The 21,547-nt window shown below is 45.7% G+C and overlaps 1 protein-coding gene across 5 annotated transcripts in view; it reads left to right on the top strand.

The window, feature by feature from the left end:
- The window catches only part of LOC137371258 (protein furry homolog), a 532,970-nt gene that overhangs the window by 56,367 nt on the left and 455,056 nt on the right, over positions 1-21,547 (top strand). For all 5 annotated transcript variants that reach the window (XM_068033517.1, XM_068033516.1, XM_068033514.1 and 2 more), the window contains exon 2: positions 18,338-18,537. In XM_068033517.1, the coding sequence (XP_067889618.1) occupies positions 18,338-18,537 (200 nt within the window). The remainder of the gene's footprint in view (positions 1-18,337; positions 18,538-21,547) is intronic.

Genomic DNA, 21,547 nt, shown 5'->3' with positions numbered 1-21,547 from the left:
CTGCAAGTTCCCCTCCAAGCCACACGCCATCCTGACTTGGAACTATATTGCCATTCCTTCACTGTCGCTGGGTCAAAATCCTGGAAGTCCCTTCCTAATAGCACTATGGGTGTACCCACACCACATGGACTGTGGTGGTTCAAGAAGGCAGCTTACCAGCACCTTCTCAAGACCGTTAGGAATGGGCACTAAATGCCGGTGTAGCCAACGACACCACATTCCCTGAAAGAATAATTTTAAAAAGAAATTGGCTATAGAACCTGAGAGGAATTGAGGAGAAATGTTTTGACAAAGAGGGTTGTTAAGATTTGAAACTCATGCTCTGAATGGGTGGTGGAAGCAGATTTCATAGCAACTTTCAAAAGGCAATTGAACATGTATTTGAAGAGGGCTAATTTGCAAGGTTATGGGAAAAAGGCTGGGGAGTGGGACTAAATTGGTAGCTCTTTCAAAGATCCAGCATAGACGGAATGGCCTCCCTCTGTGCTCGAAGATTCTAAGAACAGACATTCACATTTCAGTGGGATCATAAAATAAAAGCAAAATACTGTGCATGCTGGACATCTGAAATAAAAATAGAAAGTACTGGAAATAGACAGCAGGTCTGGCAGCATGTGTGGAGAGAGAAACAGAGTTGACTGAGTATTTCCAGCACTTTCTGTTTTTATTTCATAGTGATGCCACTGGGAAGTTTGCTGGCATAGCCATCATCAGGAAGAATAGCCTCCACCAACAAAGTTTGCAAATATTTCACTGCAAACATTGGGATTTGGATGCAGGTGCCGCTCTGAGCACCTGTTGTGCGACCTGACCTGTCTGGAGTTCTTCCGCTGGTCTCCTTTGCCTCCAAACACGCCACCTTGAGGGATTCCTGGTGCCAAAGCCTCCATGCCAGTGGAGGAAAATAGAAATAAGCAAATAGCTGCACCTGGCACTAAGGCTCTTTAAAGCCTAAGTGCCAACTGGAAACAGAAATACTACATGAAGGGCCTTTAAAAGTCAAAATGCACTTACTTGAAAATGTCAAAAGATAATTAAAAGATGCCTGAAAAATGCTGCAGGGTACTAATGCATTGTACCGTATAGTTGGGAACGAGTTTACGTCTTAAAATTCCTCATACAGTGAGGTGTCAGTCTCAAAAGATGAATCAAGAGTAACATGGATTGACCTTGTGGCAGACCATACATCTGGTATATTGGCTAGGGAATGATGCATGGTAGGTAGGAACATAAAATGGGAGGAGAAATGAACTTCCTGTTAGAAGTTAAAATTAAACTGAAAGATTTTCAATGAATTCTATGGGGCTGATTTTTGAAATAATTTCCAGTGAAAAGAACTTTAATCGATAATAAAAAATAGAGCTGGAAATACTCTTCAGGTCTGACAGCATCTGTGGAATGAGAAGCAGAGTTAGTGTTTCAGGTCTGTGGCCTTTAATCAGAACACTCTATAATGCATTAAGCTATAATGCTTTTTTATGTAACCATAGTGAAAGTAATGTTTTTTCTCCTCTATGTGAGCTTGTGATCTGACATTGAATTCCATTGGGAGAAGTTCATCTATTTTCCTCTGAAAGAGTGCTTTTGGTCATACATTGTGAACATAACTTCTACACATGACCTATACAGTGGCATTATGCTGTGTCCCTTTTTTGCTTTTGGAAACCGCCTACAGATTTAATGTGAACTTAATGTGGAGTGGGAGGGGCATGCCTGCTGCTCTACAATGAGGGAAGTAACACAGGTCAAACGTACCTTCCTGGTGGTAGTCTCAGTTTGGTTGCCAAGCACCTGAAGAAACTGACCACAGCATCCAAGGCCCATGTCATGGCCATGTCCCAATTCACAAGGGGTTAAGAGACATTTAACAAATATAGGTTAGCAGTTGCCAGATTTGATTTACAATTCATGCTGTGGTAACTGTTTGCAGCCAGGTCAGTGGTTGGACTGCAGCAATTAGCCTCAGCAAAGATATCCTATCAAGGACGAAAATAATCACCTTGGGTTACCACCTCTGTTGCTGCTAAAATCATTGAGGGTGAATTTTCTTTGGGCTTCTCTATGTGCGCTGCTGTAATTCTGGCAGAAGATACCCAGAGGAAATTCAGCTCCATTGATTCCTGCCAGAAAATGTTTACTTGTTGGTAGAGAGCACAGTCAGCCTCAGCAGCGCAGCATTCCCATGCTCAAATAGCTTATTGACTCTCTGGTCTCACACGTGAAAGAATGTCCATTGCAGCATGGTACCAGAGAACATTTGTACTTGTGGAACTAGATGATGCTTTGAATGGAGGGAAACATTGGGCATGTAAAGAATGGTGTGTGCCTAATATTTAGGTTTTATATGAAAATTATAGCTTGGCCCCATTATTTTAAATTTGAAGTTTTTCTATTTTTCTTATGTTAATTGGTTTCTCATCCTTTATTTTAATGCTCTGTTTCAATTCTTCTCAAATAAGGAGGGAGTGGCAGAGTTTGTTTTGCCTTTCTGGTCACCTTACAACCATTCTGCTGCCCAGTCCATGAGTGATTATCTCTCTGACAGTTGCCATGCTTTAAAAATGAATTATATCAACACATAGCAAGAAAGGGATTGACGGTTACAAGAATATTGATATTTCTGTTTGAACGATTTTGCATTAGGAAGAGAGTGACTGGATCTACAGTGGGTGGGGGGTGTGCGGGTGTGAATGGGGAACCTAACAGGATTATAGTATAGCGCATTCTAAGAATTATTACTGTATATCTAAATACAGCAAAACCAGTTACAATAATAAACTACACAATATATTAATGCTTCAACTGAGAATTCAGTAAGATTATTTACTGGAGCTGAACCAGTAACCTAAGCATCCATTTGACCCTGAGCTCAGCTTCCAACCTCATAGCCTCTCCATCACCAAGATTGCCTACTTCTACGTCTGTGGCATCGCCCGTCTCCATCCCATTGCAGCCCACATGCTTGTTACCTTCAGACTGCATGATTCCAATGCTCTGTTGGTCAGCCTCCCACCTTCCACCGTCCTTAAACTTCAGCTCATCCAAACTCTCCTACTGGTATCTTAATGTGCACCAAGTCTCATTCACCCATCACCTCTGTGTTTGCTGATCTACATTGACTTCTGGTTCAGCAACACCTCAAATTTAAAATTCTTTTGTTCAAATGCCTCCACGGCCTCTCCCCTTCCTATCTCTTCAGCACTACAACCCTCTGAGATCTGCATTCCTTTATTGTAGGCTCTTGTGTATCTCCTGTTTCCTTTGCCCCACGATTGGCAGTTATACCTTCAACTATCAAGGCCTTAAGCTGTATAATTCCCTCCCTCAACCTCTCTTCATCTCAACCTATCTCTCTCTTTAAGAAGTGCATTAAAACCTACCTTTTTGACCACCTGCATTAATATTTCTTTATGTGGCTCAGTGTTAAATTTTGTCTTGTACTGCTCATGTGAAGCATGTTGGGACCTTTTACTACGTTAAAGAAGCTACATCAATGCAGGTTGTTGTTGTATCAAAATTAATTTTGCTCAGTAAAATCCTTGTTCATGAAAAGTTACAATAGATTTTAAAAAAGGTTTACTTGAAATCATGCTGTGATTACAAAGACCAAATATGACATCCAGGGTTTGTCTGCAAGTTTACTGAATACTTCTGGAAGAATTTGTGGTTTTACACTGGCTTCTGGCACGCACTGTGTACTGGGGTTTTCTGTGGTGGAATCTGAGGTATCTGTACTTATTGCCAACATATGCTTGATTCAACTGTGCACTTCTAACACTTCAACTATTGTTTGATCAGTAATAATTACTGTATACAATTGTCAGTGTTCAGTGCCATTTCTTAAATTTAAACTGTATTCTTTTGGGCCTCCTTATCTCGAGAGACAATGGATACGCGCCTGGAGGTGGTCAGTGGTTTGTGAAGCAGCGCCTGGAGTGGCTATAAAGGCCAATTCTGGAGTGACAGGCTCTTCCACAGGTGCTGCAGAGAAATTTGTTTGTTGGGGCTGTTGCACAGTTGGCTCTCCCCTTGCGCCTCTGTCTTTTTTCCTGCCAACTACTAAGTCTCTTCGACTCGCCACAATTTAGCCCTGTCTTTATGGCTGCCCGCCAGCTCTGGCGAATGCTGGCAACTGACTCCCACGACTTGTGATCAATGTCACACGATTTCATGTCGCGTTTGCAGACGTCTTTATAACGGAGACATGGACGGCCGGTGGGTCTGATACCAGTGGCGAGCGAGCTCGCTGTACAATGTGTCTTTGGGGATCCTGCCATCTTCCATGCGGCTCACATGGCCAAGCCATCTCAAGCGCTGCTGACTCAGTAGTGTGTATAAGCTGGGGATGTTGGCCGCTTCAAGGACTTCTGTGTTGGAGATATAGTCCTGCCACCTGATGCCAAGTATTCTCCGAAGGCAGCGAAGATGGAATGAATTGAGACGTCGCTCTTGGCTGGCATACGTTGTCCAGGCCTCGCTGCCGTAGAGCAAGGTACTGAGGACACAGGCCTGATACACTCGGACTTTTGTGTTCCGTGTCAGTGCGCCATTTTCCCACACTCTCTTGGCCAGTCTGAACATAGCAGTGGAAGCCTTACCCATGCGCTTGTTGATTTCTGCATCTAGAGACAGGTTACTGGTGATAGTTGAGCCTAGGTAGGTGAACTCTTGAACCACTTCCAGAGCGTGGTCGCCAATATTGATGGATGGAGCATTTCTGACATCCTGCCCCATGATGTTTGTTTTCTTGAGGCTGATGGTTAGGCCAAATTCATTGCAGGCAGACGCAAACCTGTCGATGAGACTCTGCAGGCATTCTTCAGTGTGAGATGTTAAAGCAGCATCGTCAGCAAAGAGGAGTTCTCTGATGAGGACTTTCCGTACTTTGGACTTCGCTCTTAGACGGGCAAGGTTGAACAACCTGCCCCCTGATCTTGTGTGGAGGAAAATTCCTTCTTCAGAGGATTTGAACGCATGTGAAAGCAGCAGGGAGAAGAAAATCCCAAAAAGTGTGGGTGCGAGAACACAGCCCTGTTTCACACCACTCAGGATAGGAAAGGGCTCTGATGAGGAGCCACCATGTTGAATTGTGCCTTTCATATTGTCATGGAATGAGGTGATGATACTTAGTAGCTTTGGTGGACATCCGATCTTTTCTAGTAGTCTGAAGAGACCACGTCTGCTGACGAGGTCAAAGGCTTTGGTGAGATCAATGAAAGCAATGTAGAGGGGCATCTGTTGTTCACGGCATTTCTCCTGTATCTGACGAAGGGAGAACAGCATGTCAATAGTCGATCTCTCTGCACGAAAGCCACACTGTGCCTCAGGGTAGACGCGCTCGGCCAGCTTCTGGAGCCTGTTCAGAGCGACTCGAGCAAAGACTTTCCCCACTATGCTGAGCAGGGAGATTCCACGGTAGTTGTTGCAGTCACCGCGGTCACCTTTGTTTTTATAGAGGGTGATGATGTTGGCATCGCGCATGTCCTGGGGTACTGCTCCCTCGTCCCAGCACAGGCATAGCAGTTCATGTAGTGCTGAGAGTATAGCAGGCTTGGCACTCTTGATTATTTCAGGGGTAATGCTGTCCTTCCCAGGGGCTTTTCCGCTGGCTAGGGAATCAATGGCATCACTGAGTTCTGATTTGGTTGGCTGTATGTCCAGCTCATCCATGACTGGTAGAGGCTGGGCTGCATTGAGGGCAGTCTCAGTGACAGCATTCTCCCTGGAGTACAGTTCTAGGTAGTGCTCAACCCAGCGGTCCATCTGTTTGCGTTGGTCAGTGATTATGTCCCCCGATTTAGATTTGAGGGGGGTGATCTTCTTGATGGTTGGCCCAAGAGCTCTCTTCATGCCATCATACATTCCTCTGATGTTTCCGGTGTCTGAGGCCAGCTGAATATGGCTGCATATGTGTTGCCAGTAGTCGTTTGCGCAACGCCTAGCTGTTCTTTGTGCAGTACTTCTGGCTGCTTTAAGTGCTGCGGATGTTAAATCGCTGGGGGCTTTCTTGTAGTTCAAAAGTGCAATGCGCTTAGCGGCTATGACAGGTTCCAGCTCTTCATTATGAGATTGAAACCAGTCTGCATTTCTCTTCGCACTTTTGCCGTAGGTGGTCAAAGCTGACTCATAGATGGCGTCTCTGATGTGGGCCCACTTGGTCTCAGCATCCCCTGTGGGAGTGTTTTGAAGGGCTGTTACAAGTGAATTTAGAAATTTTTGTAACAGCTGTGGGTGAGAAATTCTGCTCGTGTTGATGCGCGGGTGGCCCTTCTGCTTGGAATGATGCAACTTCTTTGGTCTGAGTCTAACCTTGCTGCACACCAGGGAGTGGTCGGTGTCGCAGTCCGCACTGTGGAAGCTGCGTGTGATTTGAACACTGTTTAAGGCGGCTCTCCTTGTGACAATGAGGTCTAGCTGGTGCCAACGACGTGATCTTGGGTGCCTCCATGAAACCTGGTGACAGGGTTTAGTGTGAAAGAACGAGTTGGTGATGCAGAGGTTATGATAGGTACACAACTCAAGCAGTCTCTGCCCGTTCTCATTCATCCTTCCAACGCCATAGCGCCCAAGGCAGGAGGGCCATGAGTCATGGTCGGCCCCAACCCTGGCATTAAGGTCCCCCAGCAGGAATAGGTGTTCGGTGTTGGGGATGCTGCTAATGATGTTATGGAGTTGTTCATAGAACTGGTCTTTAGCTTCAGGTGGGGAACAGAGTGTTGGAGCATAGATGCTGAGTAGGTGTACTGGACCAGAGGTGGTGAGCAGTCGGATGGACAGTATGCGTTCCGAGCCATTTGAGGGAGGCTCTATCATGCTGAGCAAGGAGTTTCTGATGGCGAAGCCCACTCCATGCTGTCTTGGTTCTTCAGGATCCCTGCCCTGCCAGAAGAAGGTGTAGTCTTGCTCTGCTAGAGAGCCACTCGCGGGGAGGCGAGTCTCCTGAAGTGCTGCAATGTCCACATTGAGTCTACTGAGCTCGTTGTTAATGATGGCGGTCTTCCGAGAATCGTTGATTTGTGTAAGGTCTTCCGACAGGCCAGGACACATAGTTCTGACGTTCCAGCTTGCAAAGCGAAGGGCTGGTACCTTCTTTCCTTTTTTCATGTTGTTTGGTGCGGTGTATCAGTCCACCTTTCGGGCAATGACCCTGAGCTCCAAGCACCCATTGAAGCAGGCAGACTGTGGCGGGACAGAACCTTATTGACCGGGGGCTGCCCGGTTTGAGGCGGGCGGTAGCTGTCCAGTGAGGTGCAATGACCTCTCCCACCGACAAAGGCAACCCGTGGCGCCCAGTTTCTACGCCGATTTATCTGGACTTATAACCCGTAACTGCTGCCTTCCGTGTTGTTTCAGTCGCTGTGAGGCAACTATGGAGTGACCTCTCCATGGCGCATGCCTGGGCAAATTTATGGAGGTTGAGAGTTGCCCAGTCGTCAAAACCCCCCTCTCGGCCTTTCTGGTGGGGTCCAAAGGAGTGCAGGACACGACGTTTGGCACCAGTATGGCTGCAGGAACTGCCGGAAACATGCCAAAGGTGACACATGACCGCCTACGGGGTTCCGCTCCGGATTTTCTGTTAGGGTTTACTCCCTTAGCCTTGGTCTCTCCCGAGACGCCCACAAGGCAGTGGGGTTGTTGGGGCCCCTACACAGGTGTAGGATGGTGCCGGTGGGAGGAGGGGATGCAAGGGGGAGGGGTAGAGGGAGGGGGTGGGGGGGGGGGGTGCAGGGGAAGGGGGTGCGGGGTGAAGATGGTGCGGGGTATATTGAATATATAAAACTATCATTTTGGAGAGTGACAACTGTTTTATATAGATAACTGCACTTGTGCCATCGCACTTTTAGACATTTTAGCAATCCATAGCTTAGTTCTTCTTTAGCCTCCTTATCTCGAGAGACAATGGATACGCGTCTGCAGGTGGTCAGTGGTTTGTGGAGCAGCGCCTGGAGTTGCTATAAAGGCCAATTCTAGAGTGACAGACTCTTCCACAGGTGCTGCAGATAAAATTGGTTGTCAGGGCTGTTACACAGTTGGCTCTCCCCTTGCGCTTCTGTCTTTTTTCCTGCCAACTGCTAAGTCTCTTCGACTCACCACATTTTAGCCCCGTCTTTATGGCTGCCCGCCAGCTCTGGCGAACGCTGGCAACTGACTCCCACGACTTGTGATCAATGTCACAAGATTTCATGTCGCGTTTGCAGACATCTTTAAAGCAGAGACATGGACGGCCGGTGGGTCTGATACCAGTGGCGAGCTTGCTGTACAATGTGTCCTTGGGGATCCTGCCATCTTCCATGCGGCTCACATGGCCAAGCCATCTCAAGCGCCGCTGACTCAGTAGTGTGTACAAACTGGGGATGTTGGCTGCCTCGAGGACTTCTGTGTTGGAGATACGGTCCTGCCACCTGATGCCAAGTATTCTCCGGAGGCAGCGAAGATGGAATGAATTGAGATGTCGCTCTTGGCTAACATACGTTGTCCAGGCCTCGCTGCCATAGAGCAAGGTACTGAGGACACAGGCCTGATACACTCGGACTTTTGTGTTCTGTGTCAGTGCGCCATTTCCCCACACTCTCTTGGCCAGTCTGGACATAGCAGTGGAAGCCTTTCCCATGCGCTTGTTGATTTTTGCATCAAGAGACAGGTTACTGGTGATAGTTGAGCCTAGGTAGGTGAACTCTTGAACCACTTCCAGAGCGTGGTCGCCAATATTGATGGATGGAGCATTTCTGACGTCCTGCCCCATGATGTTTGTTTTCTTGAGGCTGATGGTTAGGCCAAATTCATTGCAGGCAGCCGCAAACCTGTCGATGAGACTCTGCAGGCACTCTTCAGTGTGAGATGTTAAAGCAGCATCGTCAGCAAAGAGGAGTTCCCTGATGAGGACGTTCCGTACTTTGGACTTCACTTTTAGACGGGCAAGGTTGAACAACCTGCCCCCTGATCTTGTGTGGAGGAAAATTCCTTCTTCAGAGGACTTGAACGCATGTGAAAGCAGCAGGGAGAAGAAAATCCCAAAAAGTGTGGGTGCGAGAACACAGCCCTGTTTCACGCCACTCAGGATAGGAAAGGGCTCTGATGAGGAGCCACCATGTTGAATTGTGCCTTTCATATTGTCATGGAATGAGGTGATGATACTTAGTAGCTTTGGGCATCCAATCTTTTCTAGTAGTCTGAAGAGACCACGTCTGCTGACGAGGTCAAAGGCTTTGGTGCGATCAATGAAAGCAATGTAGAGGGGCATCTGTTGTTCACGGCATTTCTCCTGTATCTGACGAAGGGAGAACAGCATGTCAACGGTCGATCTCTCTGCACGAAAGCCACACTGTGCCTCAGGGTAGACGCGCTCGGCCAGCTTCTGGAGCCTGTTCAGAGCGACTCGAGCAAAGACTTTCCCCACTATGCTGAGCAGGGAGATTCCACGGTAGTTGTTGCAGTCACCGCGGTCACCTTTGTTTTTATAGAGGGTGATGATATTGGCATCGCGCATGTCCTGGGGTACTGCTCCCTCGTCCCAGCACAGGCATAGCAGTTCATGTAGTGCTGAGAGTACTGTGTCCTGGCCTGTCGGAAGACCTTACATAGCTTAGTATGCACTGGATAAATATAGAGAAGCAACCACTATGCATGTTGTAGTCCATCATCGTGTACCTCAGCTAAAAATTATCCTTTCTCTGACCTTCAGTTGTGGAAAGCTCAACTACTGGGCAGAAGGGCATAGGCTGTGTTGCAACAAAACATCCCTTCAGAATTGATTTTAAAAATATTTGCCAAGAATACTGACTAGTTTCGTACTCTACATCACTTACCACAGGAAATGGCTGAGAGAATGCTAGAACAAATATTTATACATATCTTTTTAGCTCAGAAAGAATTATAGTAATTGAATTGCACAGATAAACAGGGAGCTCATGGAGATTACAGCAGCCTGTTGGAGGAAGTCCATTGCGATCAGCTTGATAAATGGACTTGGTAGGTACTCTGTATTATCGGCTTTTTAATGTTTGTGTGAGACTGGCTATGTCAGCTATGGACGAGATAAAATTTTTAAAAAGTGATATCAGGGTTATCTAGCAAAGCAGGGAGCAATACTAAAGCAACAGAATGAACGACTACTATTAGAATACAACTATATAGTAACCAAATACTGTAAAAGAAATTATTTTTAAAAATAACTAATGAGAATATTCTGTTATTGCTTTGAATTAGAAAATTAACTTTACACTCTGACTATTGGAATGATGCAGTAAATATATCTGTAGTTTTTAACTACCAAAATTTAAAGCAAATTATTTAATGGCTCACTTTTCATTGATTGTGTCTGCTTAGAATGGTTTTGTTTCACTACTCCTTTTCAGTATTTTTTAATATTTGGAACATTAGCAGTTGCCAGTAAGTTTAAATTAGTATTAATTTAAAAATAATTAAAACTTCCTAGTTCCATAGCTAATGTAAAATTTCAAAATAGAACCTACAGCAAATATTTGAAAAGCTACATATTTAAGAACATATTTTAACTGTACATAAATGGATTGTCAATAAAAGGAGTCCAATACCCTATTTACACAGGGAGATTGAATTCAGGTCTGGCAAGCTTGTATGAAATGCATTCATTTTCCTTAGTGTTGATAGCTGTTGCTGTTCTAAATAAGGACCCAGTGACTGACTATCAAATTACCAATGTGATGCCTGTATGAACTTGTCAAGTAAGAGCAGAATGCTTTAAGAAAACAGGATCTCAACAGTCTGATTCAATTTAATTTTCATTAAAATGATTTTAAAGACCTTACATAGTGGCCATTTTGGGACATGTGGCTGGATTTAACATTTCTGAGAGCAGCTCAGTCTGCTGCCAATAGTTAACTATATTCCTGATTTGCGACATAGGCTGGAATTTTACGCCCCCTGCGGGAATGGGCTGGGAGGCGGAGGAAGTATAAACTCGAGTGGGAGGTGGGGGAGGGGGGTGTGGGGGCGCCGTTCCTGTTGCCTACCTGCCCATGTTGCTATTTTACCAGCATCAGTGGAGGTGGCAAATGAACCACTTGCCTCAGGCCAATTGAGGCCCTTAAATGGCCAATTAATTGTCACTTAAGGGCCTCATCCCACTGCTGCTGGTATATTACCAGTGGCAGATGGGCACTTCAGTGCATGAGGAGGCCCCCCCAGCTGCACAAGGCACCCCCACTGAAACACCTCACCCTGCCCTCTCGATTGACACCCAACCGCATCCCCCCACTCACCCCCTGCCTCCTGGGGCTCAGCTGATTTCCCTGGCGAGGTCCGATCTCCACTTACCTTTTCCAGGGCCTCCTCCATTCTTGCTGGCCCTGTCTGGGGGCAGTCCCGCCACTCCTGTTGGTGCTGCTGGGACTGAAGTGCTCTTGGCTCTTTGATTGGCAGGTCTTGGAGGTGGGACATCCTGCCTCAGAGGGGCAGAATTCATGACTGAGGCCAATTAAGGCCTGGGTCACGCAAAATTGCAGCGTGGCTTCCAGGCCTGGCAGAGGCAACCACTCCCCTGACTTTTTTTCCTGCCATAGTGTACCAAAGTATGTTTATAGAAATGGATGACCAACATCTTCCGCCTTCCTGTGATTGCTACACATCTCTTAGAGTCATTAGCATTTTGGAGGTGGGCCCCACAGCCCCTTTTGAGGAGTTTTGCCAGACTGGGGCACAGCTTCGCAGTGACAGAACTCAGTGTAGAGATACAGACATTCTCCATGTTATCTATAAAAACCAATTTAAACAAAATAAATTCGTGCTCTATGAGGTCTGTGCAAGGCAATTCTCTGTGTACTGTTGTTCAGGCTGTGACACAGGAAAAAAGAATTGGGCTACCACCACTGTCAGGAGAATGTTGCACAATTTGGCCAATCAGGCATCCTTTGCATTCAGCACTGAGCAGAGGAAATGCATCGAATGGCCATATTTCCCCTATTTCTGTGGAATCCTACTATGCAAGAGGGTGCCTCAGCTGCCTAGAGTGAGGACACTGGAGGAAATTGGACATAGCATACCATGTGCTTGAACAATTGTCCAGTCCTACATCTGCCACCAGTGGGTAGCAAGTGGGAGATTTAAGTCTAATCTTGAAATTTCAAATTTTATCATGTTGGGGTGTGTGTGTGCATTCGTGTGTGTTGTTACGACCACGGCGGGAGAAACGCACCATCAATTCAGTCCTGTCACTCCACAGATCGCAGCATATTATTTAAGGTTTTCCCACCTAACCGGAAAATAGCCAAATTAAACACTCTAGTAACCCCCAGAATAAAACAGAGCAAACCAGGTATCTTTAGACAATAACAAATTAACTATTTATTGAAACTAGATCTTAAACACTATTAGAATAAACCTATGTCTAAAGACCTTGCAACTTCTTATTTTTACCTAACTTCCCCATTCACACACACACACACTCAAAAATAACAGTAGTTAACCGGTTTTAAAAAGTGGTGTTTTAAAAATTAGCTGTCTCTTAAGAATAAACAAAATAAATAACTCTTTGTGGGTTTAGGTTCCTGATGGATGAGGTATTCTAATGTGGAAATAGTCAAAGGCCACTCGTAGTCTTCACATGGATTTGGTGCAGTAGTCTGTTCTTAATAGGCATTCAAACTCTTCGGCTGCAGTAAGCATCACCAGGTCCCTCAGCAATACAAACGGTTTCTTGAAAAAGGAAGGCTTTTCTTCTTTAGGCAATTAACTCAGCCCGTAGCTCCCTGTAGAATTTTTGCTGAAAGAAAATAGATAGCTTTCTTCTCTTCAGTAGCAGCCTCATTGGAGATTCTGTCAAAACTAACTGGTCCGGACTGGTTTTTGCCAGTTTTACAGTCAAATCAAAACATTGAACCTTGTGACCTCACTCTCTCCTGCTGTCGCCTAGGGTAACAAGTGCAGCTGCTGGCACACTGTGCCTTAGAAATTCCAGAACTTTCTCTCCCTTAAAGGTGCACTGTTTATGACAGAGTCTTAAAGGCACATACTGTTTTTAATCCGAGGAGAAAAATAATTACAAGTCCGTGACAGTGTGTGTACATTTGTGCATGTGTATTTGAGCACAGAGGAGAGGCTCTGATTATCATAACCTGTGCTTTGTTGATAGAAAACATAAATATTCTAATTAGTGACAGCTGTGAAACAAGAATCAACAGACAGACACTGTTACAGGGAGAAAGAGACACGCACAAATGAAAAGCTCATCGACCTGAAACATTGGGCTGAATTTTCCACTGGGCGTTGGGACCCCGATGTCAGGACAAAATTGGGGTCCTAAGTTTGTGCATGTCACTTGGGCACCTGCCGGCACAACCATCAGGGAGGCAGCCTCCTAATTGGCTGCCTCCACGTTTGCCATCCTATTATGGACATCAGGCAGGTTCCCAAGGTGGGAGGTCCAATCTGAGGGCCCACAGCACAGGTCGGCTGGCAGCCCCACCAGGAGAGGTTGGCACTGCTGAGGTAGAAAGGCGATTGCGAGGGCGCCTCAATATGGAGGCACTCCGGACGCTTTCCAAAAATCTGAGAATGAAGAGGCCCACAGTTGGTAAGACCATCATTGGATTGGTTTTGGTAACAGGTGCGGCCTTTCATCCCAGCGGCATCTTCATTGGGCATGGAACCTCCAGCTTTGTTGGCCCCCTGGCCTGCTGCCTCCAAGGAGCTGCCAGGCTTCATGTTCAGCAGGGCCCATTGCAACAGTGGGAAACTGCCATTGCCTTTGGAAAATGGTCCCTAAGTAGGGCCTTAATTGGCTGCCCACCTCCATGGAAGAGATCGCCATTTTTGTTCCCAGCCCGCCCCTGGAAAATTCCCTCTGAGACAGGAAAGTGTCAGGGAGCCCCTCATTGGGCCTCCCACCTTGGGAACCTGCCCAATGCCCATTATAGGATGGCAAGCGCAGAGGCGGCCAATTGGGAGGCTGCCTCCCTGATGGTAGTGCCGGCAGGTGCTTGAATGACATGCGCAAACTTAGGATCCCAATTTCGTCCCGACATCGGGGTCCCAACGCCCAGTGGAAAATTCAGCCCAATGTTTCAGGTCGATGAGCTTTTCATTTGTGCGTGTCTCTTTCTCCCTGTAACAGTGTCTGTCTGTTGATTCTTGTTTCACAGCTGTCACTAATTAGAATGTTTGTTTTCTATCAACGAAGCACAGGTGTTTTTCCCCTATTTTCCTGGACCACCTGCCTCTAAACCCCATCCCCACATGGCCAGGAAATTCAGCCCGTTAATTCTATTTCTCCCAGCTGCTGCCAGACATGCTGAATATTTCCAGGATTTTCTGTTTTTATTTCAATTTTCTAGCATCTGCATTATTTTGCTTTTGTACAAAATCAGGCATACATGCTCCAGCATTAATTTCTCTTCCCACCCAACCTAAGCATGATAGGCTTTTGGCTGCCATTCACCACACTAATGAATGTAAATAATAGCAGAAAGGCAGGGCCTGACAATGCACCCAATTTCCCTATCTTCCACCTGTATCACTGCTGACCCCAGGGACAACCTGGAAGGGGGTGTATCCTAGGGCAGTGAATACAATCCAACTAAGCAGCACAATGGAGGGAGTGAGCCTAGCATTAGTCTTCTACCTGGCCTGTAACCAGCAACGCTGTCCACTCAGAATTGGGTATGGCCAAATTTCTAGACCATAATTTCTACACCTCTTTCAGCTGACCTACACACAATGCGAGATGGCTCACCATTGGACCATTGAATATTTGAGAACTTAAAATTCCCCATTGTACAAATGCTACCAATTTCAGATCTTCTCTTGAAAGATGTTGATCAATTCAGTTTGAATTTTCAGTATTTTCTTTGTTTTCTTTCAAATTTTCAGCATTTGCAGCATTGTCTTTATATTTCATTATGCAGCCAATTTAAATTGGGCATGTTTCTTAGGTTTGTCCCTATTGCCTTGTGCCTCTCCCCACACCCACTTGCTGCAAGCCCCAAGTCACTCTCACCACTGCTGCTCATTCCCTGACCAAACTGCCAACTCGATCTAGCCTTGGCCACTGTAGGCAACACCATCCTCGCGTGACCCAGTGAAATCTCGAGCCCTGTCAGGTAAAACAGATTTCCAGTCATGAAAGTACTCAGTGCCTTTTCAACTAAATTTAAAGGCACAGTAAGTGTATGATGATTTAAATCGGGTCCCAGACACAATTTGGAATCTGTCTTTTCAGCAGTGGAGAAATTGGGATTCCCAAAAGGGCTTTCCTAAGCATGTTTAAGTTACCATTTGTAATGTACCATCTGTTTGTACTTTAAATAACAGTGGCTTCTCATATTTCCTCTTATCACCTGTCACCACTCAGGCTTCTGTTCCGACCATCCTTATACTTCCCCTGCCCCTTCTGCATTCCCATCCTTGATGGGACCAACCTTTCCTCTGCTTTTTCCCCCATTGTAACTGCCAGCTTTTTGATCCAAACACTGATTTCCCACTCTCAGAAAATGCTGGAAATACTCAACAGGTCAGGCAGCATCTGTGGAGAGAAAAACAGAGTTAAAGTTTCAGGTCTGTGACCTATCTGTAATGAAAGGTCACAGACCTGAGATGTTGGGCTGGATTTTATGTAGGAGGTGGGTCTCCCAGCACAGGCCGAAAAAGCAGGGGGAACCCCACCTCTGCCTTTTTCCACCCACCCCCCCCAACCCCCGGAGCGATCCTTTGGTCTTTCTCTATCAAAGTTTCATGAGCCGGGGTTCCCGTTCCTTTAAAGATGGGGATCCCGCTTCCATGAGTTGGCAGCCAATCAGAGAGCCAACAGCTCAGCGCCACTTGGAGCTGTGGCCATAGACAGTACTACAGAGGCTTCGGACTCAAGTCCAGTGCTGGAGGAGGGACTCCCCTCACAAGCCCGCAAGGAAGTCACCTCGTGTTACAAGACGACCTCCCTGCGTGGTGGAGGCTCCCCTCACTGCTGGTAAGATTGCAGCAGCAGTGGGAAGAGGTCCTTAATTGGCCGTAATAGGCCACTTAAGGGCTTCAATTGGCTACTGGGTGGGAAGGCCGCCGTCGGCCTATCCCGCCCTGGGAAGATCGCTTGACGACGGGCCCTCCGCCACTGCCACCGCCACCCATCACAATTCTTTTCTAACCTTTGCCAGTTCTGATGAAAGGTCACAGACCTGAAACTCTGCTTCTTTCTCCACAGATGCTGCCTGACTTGCTGAGTATTTCCAGCACTTTCTGTTTTTATATTAATTTTGACAGACAGCAATGCATGCAAACCAAAAAGCAAGGCTGCCCCTATATCAAAATTTAGCACCTTTGAGCTTCCTGTAAGTCATGTTGGTGCCATCTCTTCAACAGCAATGTCAGCTTCACCAAGTGAGCCCAGCTGAACCTTCCTATTCTGTGAAGTATGTAATTCAGCAGTGCTAAAATGTATGGAAGAGGAATATTTCTAATGCTTCTGCTACTTTTGCACCATGGAAGATGTCAATGTTCAAGCTTTTGGATAATTCACCAGAAAAGAAAGTAAAAGATCAATGGTGGGCAAGTGCTGGAAATACTCAGCATGTCTGGCAGCATCTGTGGAGAGAGAAGCAGAGTTAACATTTCCGGTCAGTGACCCTTCATTAGAACTGGCAAAGGTTAGAAGTGTGATAGATTTTAGGCAGATAAAGTGGGGGTGGGGCAAGAGATAACAAAAGTAAAGGTGTTGATAGGACAGGGTCACAGAGAATAACTGACCAGAAGGTCATGGAGCAAAGGCAAACAGCATGTTAATACTGTGTTGAAAGACAAAGCATTAATGCAGAGAGGGTGTTAATGGACATGAAAATGAACAGCCTTGGCCCAAGGCACAAACATGACAATAACAGTGGGCAGGCACATTGTAAGAAAAATGAATGATGAAACAAACTAAAATAAAAGAAAAAGCAAAAAAAGAAAAAATAACTGAAAATAAAAAGGGGGGCCCATCATGCTCTGAAATTATTGAACTTAGTGTTCAGTCCGGCAGGCTGTAGCGTGCCTAATCGGTAAATGAAATGCTGTTCCTCGAGCTTGCATTGATGTTCTCTCGAATACTGCAGCAAGCCCAGTACAGATATGTGGGCATGAGAGCAGGGTGGTGTGTTGAAATGGCAAGCAACTGGAAGCTCAGGCTCATGCTTTCGGATTGAGCGGAGGTGTTCTGCAAAGTGGTCACCCAATCTGCATTTGGTCTCCCCAATATAGAGGAGACCACATTGCGATCAACGAATACAGTATACTAAATTGAAAGAAGTACAAGTAAATCACTGCTTCACCTGAAAGGAGTGTTTGGGGCCTTGGATAGTGAGGAGAGAGGAGGTAAAAGTGCAGGCATTACACCTCCTGCGGTTGCTTGAGAAGGTGCCGTGGGAACGGGACGAGGTGTTGGGGGTAATGGAGGAGTGGACCAGGGTGTCACAGAGGGAATGATCCCTTCGGAATGCTGACAGGAGGGGGGGCGGAGAGGAAGATGCATTTGGCAGTGGCATCACGCTGGACGTGGCAGAAATGGTGGAGGATGATCCTCTGGATGTGGAAGCTGGGGGGGTGGAAAGTGAGTTCAAGGGGAACCCTGTTGCGGTTCTGGGAGGGAGGGGTAGGGGTGAGGATAGAGGTGCGGGAAATGGGCCGGACATGGTTGAGGGGGGAATCCTCGGTTGAGGAAAAAGGAAGACATGTCAGAAGCGCTGCTGTGGAAGATTGTATCGTCAGAGCAGATGCGTCAGAAAAAATGGGAGAATGGAATGGAGTCCTTACAGGAGGCAGGGTGTGCAGAAGTGTAATCGAGGTAGCTGTGGGAGTCGGTGGGCTTATAATGAATATTAGTAGACAGCCTATCCCCAGAGATGGAGACAGAGAAGTGGAGGAAGGAAAGGGAAGTGTCGGAGATGGACCATGTAAAGGTGAGAGAAGGGTGGAAATTGGAAGCAAAGTTGATTGTTTTCCAGTTCGGGGTGGGAGCAGGAAATGGCACCTATTCAGTGATCAATGTACTGGAAAATAAGTTGGGGGAGGGGGCCTGAATAGGAATTGAACAAGGAATGTTCAACATATCCCACAAAAAGATAGGCATAACTAGGACCCATAGAAATCTCTGCTGAGTATTTCCAGCATTTCTTGTTTTCATTTCAAATTTCCAGCATCTGCAGTATTTTGCTTTTATTATGTTGGAAGTAAATGTTGTGTTAATCATTTACTTTATTGCTTAGATGCTGTGATGGTTGACACCATCTACCCCACTATATTAGTGAAATGCAACCTTGAAAATCTGATTTTTTAAAAAGTTTGTATGCTGAAGGTGTCATTCAGACAGTTTATTGATTATTCTGCTTTTTCCCCTCAGCTTCTCCAGTAGGCAACGGATACATCAAACCACCAGCAACACCTACAAGCAACATACAAGGTGAAAGAGGTCCACCAACCATGATGCCCATCAATGTTGACCCTGATATTAAGTCGGGAGAATATGTCTTAAAAAGCGTATTTGTCAATTTTACTACTCAGGCTGAAAGAAAGATTCGCATCATCATGGCAGAACCGCTGGTAAGTTAAGGAACAAAGATTTTTGTTTTAGTCTGTGGTCCTTCAAATTTAACACTTTCTTGTTAACTTCAATTTTTCCAGAGCTAGCTTCTTAAATGGAGCTCTGGGCAATCCCATTCATAAATGTTATTACAGGTCTATTAAAAGATACTAGTGATGTTCTTTGGCACTGCTCACAGATAAAAACAAATTGTTTAGCAACCAGAGATGAAGCACCCCAACTGTGAGTCACACTGTACAATTTCACTCATCTAGAATCACAGAATTGTTACAGTGCAGAAGGAGGCAATTTGACCCATTCGGCCACACCTGCTCTCTGAAAGAGCAATTCAGTCAGTTCCATTCCCCCGCCTTCTCACCGTAACCCTGCACATTCTTCCTTTTCATATAACTGTCTAATTCCCTTTTGAATGCTTCAGTTGAACCTGCCTCCACCACACTCAGGCAGTGCATTCTAAACCTTAACCACTTGCTGTGTGAAAACTTTTTCCTCATGTCACTTTTGCTTCTCTTACCAAACATTTTAATGTGCCCTCTCTTTCTCGATCCTCTCACGGGTGGGAACAGTTTCTCTCTATCTATTCTGTCCAGACCCTTCATGATTTTGAATACCTCTATCAAATTACCTCTCAGCCTTCTCTTCAAGGAAAACAGTCCTAACTTCACCAATCTGCCTTAATAGCTGAAGTTCCTCACCCCTGGAACCATTCTCGTGAATCTTTTCTGTACTCTGTCCAGTGCCCTCACGTCTTTCCTAAAGTGCGGTGCCCGGAACTGGACGCAGTACTCCAGCTGAGGCCAAACTAGTGTCTTATATAAGTTCAACGTAACTTCCTTGCTGTTGTACTCTATGCCCTTATTAATAAAGCCCAGGTTACTGTATGCTTTATTAACCGCTCTGCCAACCTATCCTGCCACCTTCAATGACTTATGCACATATACACCCAGGTCCCTCTGCTCCTGCACTCCTTTAGAAGTGTACCCTTTATTTTATATTGTCTCTCCATGTTCTTGCTACCAAAATGAATCACATTTCTCTGCATTGAACTTCATCTGCCACCTGTCTGCCCATTCCACCAACTTGTCTATGCTCACTTCCCCTCTGGACCTTCTATATTCAGCTTGCTTCTCGATAGTATTTTCTACCTGCATCTGTCATACGCAAACTTTTTCTTTTATCTTAATTTCTACCTCTTTTGTCATCCAGGGAGCTCTGGATTTGTTTACCCTACCTTTCCCCTTCGGGGGAACATGCCTTGACTGTGCCCAAACTATCTCTTCTTTGAAGGTAGCTCATTGATCAGCTACTGTTTTTCCTACCAACCTTTCACTCCAATTTATTCACCCTAGCGGAATTCTTACCCCACTGAAGTTGGCTTTCCCTCAGTTATTTATTCTTACTCTGGATTGTTCTTTGTCCTTTTCCATAGTCAACCTAAACTTATGATACAATGATCACTGTCCCCTAAGTGCTGTCCTAGAACATGGCTACCTGACCCGAACCCGACGACATGTGTCAGGTTTGGGTCGGGTCGCTCTTCTGGGTCCAGCCTTCGGGATCAGGTCAGATCGAGCCGGGTTGGACACACTCTATCACCACCTCCGGTATGTGGCTCCAATGTTAATGTACTTTTTGGACTTGAAAGCTTGTTTAGTTACAGTTTTTTTAAAGCTTGTGCAGATAAGCAACAAAGTGAAAAACGGAAGCTAGGTTAACTGATGGTCGGGTCCGGTTGGGCGCAGGATAAAATGAAAGGACTCAGGCCGGGTCGGGCTCGGGATGGATGTGGTTCTTTCGAGCTCGGTTCAGGTTTCATTTGCATACCCAAGCCGGCCTTTACTTGGCCCACCTCATTCCCAAGAACCAGGTCTAGTAGTGCTTCCTTTCTCATTGAACTAGCAACATACTGCTGGAGAAAGTTTTCCTGAACACAATCTAGGAACTCTTGCCCCTAATTACCCTTTACGCTACTACTATCCCAGTCTATATTCAGATAATTAAAATTATAGCCAATCTATAATTCTTGCACCTCTCTGTAATTTCCTTGCAAATTTGTTCCTCCATGTCCTTCCCCCTAGTTGGTGGTCTATAGACAACACCGAGCAATGTAACAGCATTTTTGTTCCTTAGCTCTAGCCAAATTGACTCTGTCCTCGACCCCTCTGGGACATCCTTTTTCTCCAGCCCTGCAATGCTCTCCTTAATCAATACTGCCACCCATCCCGTTTTTTTCCCTTTCCTATCTTTCCTGAACACCTTGTATCCAGAAATATTTTATTTTTTATATCATTTATATAAATTTATATAAAAATAAAAATATAAATATATAAATGTATAAATACATATAATTTACAACACCCAGTCCTGCCCTTCTTTGAGCCAAGTCTCAGTTATAGTCACAACATCATATTTCCACATGGCAAACTGCGCCTGTACCTCACTAATCTTATTAACCACGCTCCATGCATTCACATACATGTACATTTACCCTGATTTAGACTTTATTACTTTCTCCCTTACTCTGACCCCACCTAATAACTTACTATTCCCTATTCTGGTGCTGTCTATCTCCCCCAGTATTGTGTGCACCTTGGTATTCCTCTCTGATAGTTGCTCCTGGTTCCCACATCCATGACAAGTTACCAGTTTTGCTTCCATCCAATCTGAGCTCCCTCTCAGGTTCCCAGCCCTCTGTCAATCGAGTTTAAAACCCTCCCCAACAGCACTAGAAAATCTCCCTGCGAGGATATTAGTCCCAGTCCTGCTAAGATGCAATCCATCCATCTTGTACAGGTCCCACCTGCCCCAGAACTATTCCCAATGCCTCAGAAATTTGATGCTTTCCCTCCTACACCAGTTCTCCAGCCATGTGTTCAATTGCTTAATTCTCCTATTCCTATGCTTACTCGCCCGTGGGACTGGGAGTAGTCCTGAGATTATTGCTTTTGAGGTCCTGCTTTTTAATCTCCTTCCTAGCTCCCTGAAATCTGCTTTCAGGACCTCATCCCC

This window comes from Heterodontus francisci, chromosome 6 (assembly GCF_036365525.1).
Source record: "Heterodontus francisci isolate sHetFra1 chromosome 6, sHetFra1.hap1, whole genome shotgun sequence".
In the NCBI taxonomy this organism is placed as follows: domain Eukaryota; kingdom Metazoa; phylum Chordata; class Chondrichthyes; order Heterodontiformes; family Heterodontidae; genus Heterodontus; species Heterodontus francisci.
Note: the sequence above shows the minus strand (reverse complement) of the source record. Positions and strands in the feature narration are given on the sequence as shown.